Genomic DNA, 7953 nt, shown 5'->3' with positions numbered 1-7953 from the left:
TTTTTGTAATTACTCAAATTGGACCGTATACATTTAGCTGTCATGATCTCTAGCTCTACCAAAAGCCTTGATAGATAAATATAAAGAAATAAATTTTCTTATATATTATTAGTAAATACTTTTGCATAAACGCTTAATTAAACAATTGGTATAAAAGAAAGAAAAAAAAAGATTATGGGTTTGAACTCATGTTATGTAATTGAGATTAACATATATATGCTTATCAATATAGAAATTCCGTTGAGCAGGAGTGAAAATTAAAACAGTCCATGTACATATTCTAATCAATAAGCCAATCAGTTTATTTCATTAAAATCCATTCCAAGTAAATATAAAAAAAGATACAACATATGTGTTTAAGTATCGATTCAATCAATAACATGCATGAGAACGTCAGAAAGAGGCGGTTTATAAAATTAATACTACAAAAAGTACGTAGTAATAAGAATATGTATTACGAAGGAAAATCTATCCATCCTAATATACGTTTGGATGATTAGTTGTTGTTGTACCAGAATTGTGATTGGAGGTAGTTAATCACATTCTTGTCCACTTGGAATGCTTTAGTCAAAACATTTGGACTTATTGGTGGATCAGATCCGAAAACAGCGTTGGCAATAGTGATGACTCCTGGATTTTGACTACTCAAGCCAGCAAAAGCAATGGCTTTTGAATGTCCAATGTTGAACTGGAAATGAATGAGACCTTGTGGGAATACAAAAACATCGCCCTCTTTAAGAACTTTTGTGAAGAGCTTGTTCTTCATTCCTGGTGCTGGATTAGAAAGGACAAAGCCGACATAGAGGGTGCCCTCCAAGACTGTAAGGACTTCAGTTGCACGAGGGTGGGTGTGGGGAGGGTTGAGGCCGTAGGGCTCAAAATCAATACGAGCTAGTGAAATNACCCACTTTGTATATATAAATTAAATGTCAAAATTTCCTTGTATTTAACGACATTTCAACGATCTTGTTAACCGACAAAAAATGGCCATGTCACAATAATATTTGGATCAAATGTGGATGTTCTGACAAAGAAGGACTAAAAGTGGGCTATCACCTGTAAATCTAGGATAAAAATTGAATTATCTCTTTATCTTACATTTAATTTGACCATTTGTTTTTTTATATGCCATGAAATAGCCTTATATTTGTGCTCATTTATGCTTGTTTAATTTTTGGCTTAAATGTTAGGTAAAGGAAAGTGGAACAATGCTTAATTTCGTGTATCTTGTTTGAAGGAAGAAAAGATCGAGTAATGGGCAAGCAAAGATGAAATGATGTTAATCTTGGGAGAAAATGAGGCTTTAAAGCACAAGGAAAACACCGGAAGGCACACCGGGGAACGAAGGAGCAAAACAGTAGCGTGAATGTCATCTAGAAGAACTCACGCTGACACTCACACCGCGAGTGTCAGCGTGAGTCAGCAGTAGAGTTTCTGAACAAGAGACTCACGCTGAGACTCATGGTGTGAGTCTCAGCGTGAGTGTGCTGATCAAAATCTGATCAGTGGGACTCGATCACACCGTGACTCCTTGTCCTGAAGGCTACGACATGGCGCGAACTTTGGACTATAAATACCCTTGGGTGATTAGTTTGTATTTACTTTTGATTTTCTGAACTCTCACTCGAGATTTCTCTTCACAAACCCATCTTAGAACACTTCTACGACATAGGAATCCATCATCAATTAGAAGATTTAGAGGAAGAATTCCCTTGTAATTACAACATTCAAATTCAATTTCCAGATTATTTCTTTCAATTAAATCATCAAGTTAAGTTCTCTATTTCATATTTTTGCACTTACATTTCTTAAATTATTGAATTCCATGTTATTTACATCAGTTGCTTCTAGTTTTACATTTCAAGTATGAGTAATTAAACATATTTAGGATTTGAATTGAACTTCCTTGTGTATGAATCCCAATATGAATTGAATTGCATAAATTAGGTTTTGTATTGTCTTAATGTTGAACTTGGTTATTAATTGGATGAAATTGAATTAACGTAACTCTTCATAGTTATGGCCAAATTATGCAAGAGATATGTGGAATTGATATTTCACCTATGAGAATGGGTTACACCATAGCCATACCTCTCATATTTCTTACTCACCTTTGAGAAAAGGGAGTTTGAAAAAAATAGGCATGGCACACGAAGTGTTTGTTAAATTATTGCCTCTTCTAGCCAAGTTGTCATGAGAATGTGCCGGGACTTAGGATTAGTTGATAGTCCAATTGATCACGAGAGTGACATTGGCACTTAAACCATTTCCCCAAGTTCACCATCTGGACATACATAACTTAAAACCTTAGACACAGATAGAATTTTATGAAAAGATGTTTGCTTCAAATCTCTATTTCATTTATTATCTTTTAATTCACTTACATGTTCTCGTTATTGACTTCTCGAACATGCAATACTTCAATATCTTTAGGTTAGCTTTCAAACACTATATGCACCCGTGCTTAACCCCTTATTACTCAAATCCCCTTTAAGACATTCCTTGAGTACGATACTCTTAATTTTTAATCACCACTAAAACCAACTTTCAGTTTTCTTGACCAGTCAACTAGAAGAACTCCACATTGAAACTAATCATGTTCGTGTTGAATAGGACTCCAAAGAGTGACAAAGCATTCCCTCATGAATTTTCTTGGTTCAAAAGAAAATGACATCAACGTAACTATCATTTAATTATTTTTTTCATCGAATTAGACTAAGACGATAATTATTGTTAAGAAAAAATATAATGAAAAGAAATACACAAAAATTATGCACAGAGTTGTGGAACAACAACATATATACTAGACCCAAGAATTATTGTTAAGTGACTATTCTTTGTACAAATATATGTGAGGTCCACTTTTGATTTGGGTTGGGTCAAAGACGAAGAAATTGATATATTGTAGGTTCAAAACAGATAATATAATGAGTGAATTAGAAAATTGATTTTCAAATTAGATCCATTTAAGTTTGAAAATGAAGATGGGAAGACTTGGAAGCTAAGTAAATTTGTCCCACATTACAATGAGAAGGGGGTTTGCACTAATACATATACAAATTCTGAGTATGAATTCTATAGCATAACTCCATAAAGGCTCTCTCCCACACCGTGTTACTATTAACCCATCCCTATATATATTGGCTACTAGGCGGGGTTCATTCTAGAAATTCAATCATCAGTTTATTCCATTACAATCCACAACATATATGTGTTTAAGTATGAATCTAACATGAGAACGCAAATAGGCGGTTTATTCATATTTTAAAAAATATAAAAATTAATGTATTTTGTATCCAATAGTAAAGGAAAATAATCCGTCTGATCTTAAGTATCTCTTCTTGCTTTGGTTCACTAGTTGTTGTTGTACCAGAATTGTGATTGGAGGTAGTTAATAACATTCTTGTCCACTTGGAATGCTTTAGTCAAAACATTTGGATTGATTGGCGGATCGGAACCAAAAACGGCATTGGCAATAGTAATGACTCCAGGGTTTTGACTGCTCAAGCCAGCAAAAGCAATGGCTTTTGAATGTCCGATGTTGAATTGGAAATGAATGAGACCTTCTGGGAATACGAAAACATCGCCTGCCTTAAGTACTTTGGTGAAGAGTTTGTTCTTCATTCCTGGTGCTGGATTAGAAAGGACAAATCCAACATAGAGGGTGCCTTCCAAGACTGTGAGGACTTCGGTTGCACGAGGGTGGGTGTGGGGAGGGTTGAGGCCGTAGGGCTCAAAATCAATACGAGCTAGTGAAATGCCAAGTGTGTTAAGTCCCGGTAGATTATTGACATTCACGGGTGAGACTGCTGATCCAAGTGGATTTGATGTATTTCCAGGCTTGTTAAGACCTTGGAAGAGGAAATCATTGGCATCAACTTCCATTGGGTTCTTGCAAATCTTTCCGTTAACAAACACTGCAATACGAGGTACAAGAAACAAAAGTCACATACATTGTTGACTCAAATTAAAGGGAAATCAATTGAAGATGCAGTTTGTGAAAGTTAAGGTACATACCGGCAGCCTTGGAGTCATTAACAGCGACACAGAAATCCTGCAAAGGACTAGGATCCGATGCTTGTGCAAATGAAGATGCCAATGCCAACACGGCAATGGCAATGATGAGTAATCTAAAACCCATTTTTAGCAGATCAGAGAATAAGAGATAGAAGCTGAGATAGATGCTACAATTTAATTTGTGGAATTGAAGTGATAAGAGAATTAGGAAAGGGTGGGTATTTATAGATATGTTGAGTTTGATTGAGCCATTATATTGGCCAAGTGTTGCGTGGACCGCTTCAATAATTGTCTACTCCCTCAACTATTATTAGATATATATGCTTTTGAAACTTTCATTTCAACAACTACAAGCCAAGTCTAATTAGTTTGATTCCATCTTCATTATATTTACTATTATTATTATCATTATTATTATTATTATTATTATTATTATTATTATTATTATTATTATTATTATTATTATTATTACAAATAAGGGTCAAATAAATCATCGAACTACACAGGAAAATGTAATTGGGCATCCAACTTAAGAAAACTTCAATTGGCGCACTACAAAAAAAAAAAAAAAAAAAAAAAAAAAAAAAAAAAAAAAAAAAAAGAAGAAAAAAAAGGCATACATAGACAATAGTTAAAAACCGTTGTCTATTTGGTAAAAACTCTGAATAATACAAAGCTATGCAATTGAGCTTGAAGTGACTTGTTGACCTGGTATCCGCTGACATGGCAGCAACCAAATTAAAAAAAAAAATTATTATTCAATTTTTATTATTTTACGGTGTTGTTATTATTATAAGTAACATTATGCTTTGGATAGGTCAATATATACACGCTGTAGAGTTTTTGTTTTTGTTTTGTTTTTTTCATTCGAAGTAGAGATTTGAGATTTTCATCTTACAATTTAACCGAAAGTGAAATGATTACTGACGGAGGGAGAGGGGAGGGGTCAACCCTCTATTTACAAAAAATTTTCATAAAATGTTTTTTAACTGGTTATTTTGAGGCAATATTTTAAGTAGGGTAGATTTATTTCTGATAGATTTTGGTAAGCTCGAGGTGGATTTGAATTCTCTTAATTGAGATGATTAAGGTTATATATTATACACTCGAAATAAAATAAAAAAATATGTGAATAAGAAATTGATTCGCAAAGTATACCAATTAAATTAGAAAAATGGAGCTTTGAAAGAGCCTTTGTCCCATTTTGAAATAGTATATGTGTTTGCACAAGTATAAATACATTTACACTTTTTAAGGAGTTCGAAATGTGTTGTCGATAGGTAGGCGCCCTCTCTTTTATGCACAAGGGTTTCAAAACAAAACCCAAAGTAAAATTTTTAGTTTAGCTGGCTTGATAAGACCAACAACCTAGCAATTTAGGGTTAGGGAGAAAATTTTAATCTAATAAAAATCAACCCAACACCTCGATAAAGTTGGCTCGAAACTAATAGAATTGGGGCAGTTCACATCCCTACCCACAAGCTTCAGGCTTGAAGTGAAGTCTTTGTGATGAATTTTTTGAATAAAAATTCTACACCTCCTACCCCATTTTTCAATTTTTTTTTTCTATTATCTTTAATCTTTCTTATAAATTACATCTTTCAATTTTTTTCCTTTTAAGTTATGCTACGCATTTTTTGTTTATATGCATTTTATTTAATCCCTAAGATTTATCAATTTTGTTGTTATTTTGAAATCAAGTTTAGGTAAATGAAAAATTTTCATAATAATTATATATCAAATTGTTCTTTTGTGTGATGATATATTGGTGTTGTAAATTAGTGACGTGATCTAATCATAGTATGATAATGTTAAATAATTTTAGAGATTTAATTTGTAAATATTATATTTAATAATGATTAGGATTTAAATATTTTAGATTGAGAATGATTTTTAGCTTCACTTTTTTGATCTATTGTTTAAAAATTGAATAAGCATACATTAGACTGGTCATAATTAAATTCGACTCTCGATCAGCGGGAGCGGTCTATTACCATTTTTTTGGTTTGAGCCGCTCAACTATGGACGACTTAACCTAGTTTATCTTATTGTGATCGTTTTTCGATTAGGGTCACAAGACGCCGTTTAGCTGGCTGCACACCTTCGAATATAGTTACTGCAAGTTTCCATTTAAAATCACATTATTATATGTTATACTGACAAACTATTAATTACAACGACTTGGCATTTTTATTGATTACTTTATCTTTATTAAGATGATGTGAGTCTTCATCGATCTTTTTGTAATTACTCAAATTGGACCGTATACATTTAGCTGTCATGATCTCTAGCTCTACCAAAAGCCTTGATAGATAAATATAAAGAAATAAATTTTCTTATATATTATTAGTAAATACTTTTGCATAAACGCTTAATTAAACAATTGGTATAAAAGAAAGAAAAAAAAAGATTATGGGTTTGAACTCATGTTATGTAATTGAGATTAACATATATATGCTTATCAATATAGAAATTCCGTTGAGCAGGAGTGAAAATTAAAACAGTCCATGTACATATTCTAATCAATAAGCCAATCAGTTTATTTCATTAAAATCCATTCCAAGTAAATATAAAAAAAGATACAACATATGTGTTTAAGTATCGATTCAATCAATAACATGCATGAGAACGTCAGAAAGAGGCGGTTTATAAAATTAATACTACAAAAAGTACGTAGTAATAAGAATATGTATTACGAAGGAAAATCTATCCATCCTAATATACGTTTGGATGATTAGTTGTTGTTGTACCAGAATTGTGATTGGAGGTAGTTAATCACATTCTTGTCCACTTGGAATGCTTTAGTCAAAACATTTGGACTTATTGGTGGATCAGATCCGAAAACAGCGTTGGCAATAGTGATGACTCCTGGATTTTGACTACTCAAGCCAGCAAAAGCAATGGCTTTTGAATGTCCAATGTTGAACTGGAAATGAATGAGACCTTGTGGGAATACAAAAACATCGCCCTCTTTAAGAACTTTTGTGAAGAGCTTGTTCTTCATTCCTGGTGCTGGATTAGAAAGGACAAAGCCGACATAGAGGGTGCCCTCCAAGACTGTAAGGACTTCAGTTGCACGAGGGTGGGTGTGGGGAGGGTTGAGGCCGTAGGGCTCAAAATCAATACGAGCTAGTGAAATGCCAAGTGTGTTAAGTCCCGGTAGATTATTGACATTCACGGGTGAGACAGCTGATCCGAGTGGATTTGATGTGTTCCCGGGCTTGTTAAGGCCTTGGAAGAGGAAATCATCAGCATTAACTTCCATTGGGTTCTTGCAAATCTTTCCATTAACAAACACTGCGGGCAAGAAATAAAATTCACATTAATTATATTAGTGATTGAAAATTAAAGTTAAATATACGCAAGCTAAGCTAAGCTAGCTAGCTACTCTTTAATTTGATGGTTAGGAGGATACACACCTGCAGCCTTGGAGTCATTAACAGCGACGCAGAAATCCTGTAAAGGGCTGGGATCTGATGCTTCTGCAAATGAAGATGCCAATGCCAAAACCGCAGTGGCAATGATAAGTAATCTAACAACCATTTTCAATTGAGAATTGAATTGAAGATCAAATGTAATTAATATAAATGCAGCTAAGCTAAGAGATCGATGTTAATTAGAATGTGTGGAAGTGATGATTACAGAAAGAGGGAGGAGTGGGTATTTATAGATAATTGTGGTTTGGATCGATGAGCCAACTATCATATGTTGCGTGCACAATCAAGACTAAGACTGCTTCAATAATTGTCTACTCCTTCAAGAATATATATGTATTATTTAACTTTTCAACAACTATAAGCTAAGCTAAGTCAATTAGCTAGTTTGATTTGATCTTCATTAAATTATCTAACCCATTATTATAAGTAACAGTATGAATTAGCCAGGCCAGATCTATATATGTTGTGTGAAGAGATCGAGTTGAATAAATATATAATC

At 33.5% G+C, this 7953-nt stretch overlaps 3 protein-coding genes across 3 annotated transcripts; all 3 read right to left on the bottom strand.

Annotated features, from left to right (window-relative positions):
- Positions 1 to 288: 288 nt before the first annotated feature.
- On the bottom strand, positions 289 to 1827 carry LOC116029853 (germin-like protein 12-1). The gene is made up of 2 exons (XM_031271891.1): positions 1804 to 1827; positions 289 to 907 (listed from the first exon to the last, which is right to left on the bottom strand). The coding sequence occupies exons 1-2, from the start codon at positions 1825 to 1827 to the stop codon at positions 497 to 499; spliced, it is 435 nt and encodes a 144-aa protein (XP_031127751.1). The 3' UTR covers positions 289 to 496.
- Positions 1828 to 3354: 1527 nt separating this feature from the next.
- On the bottom strand, positions 3355 to 4144 carry LOC116029278 (germin-like protein subfamily 1 member 14). Its single transcript, XM_031271201.1, has 2 exons — positions 4018 to 4144; positions 3355 to 3917 (listed from the first exon to the last, which is right to left on the bottom strand). Exons 1-2 carry the CDS (start codon positions 4139 to 4141, stop codon positions 3355 to 3357), a joined length of 687 nt encoding a protein of 228 aa, XP_031127061.1. The 5' UTR covers positions 4142 to 4144.
- Positions 4145 to 6543: 2399 nt separating this feature from the next.
- Positions 6544 to 7629, bottom strand: LOC116029852 (putative germin-like protein 2-1; the record flags this gene model as incomplete). The annotated part of the gene is made up of 2 exons (XM_031271890.1): positions 6544 to 7314; positions 7437 to 7629. Coding segments are annotated over 2 exons (756 nt in total), but the record flags the coding sequence as incomplete, so codon positions are not given.
- Between the last annotated feature and the right edge of the window lie 324 nt (positions 7630 to 7953).

Source organism: Ipomoea triloba, chromosome 9 (genome assembly GCF_003576645.1).
Source record: "Ipomoea triloba cultivar NCNSP0323 chromosome 9, ASM357664v1".
Lineage (NCBI taxonomy): Eukaryota > Viridiplantae > Streptophyta > Magnoliopsida > Solanales > Convolvulaceae > Ipomoea > Ipomoea triloba.
The sequence above is the reverse complement of the archived record's forward strand: the minus strand, read 5'-3'. Positions and strand labels throughout refer to the sequence as shown.

Bases quoted from the DNA above. Each gene is read 5' to 3' on its own strand.
- LOC116029278 (XM_031271201.1), bottom strand. From the start codon at position 4,141: ATGGGTTTTAGATTACTCATCATTGCCATTGCCGTGTTGGCATTGGCA. The intron at 3,918-4,017 runs GTATGTACCTTA...CTCGTATTGCAG, and splicing joins TAATGACTCCAAGGCTGCCG to TGTTTGTTAACGGAAAGATT.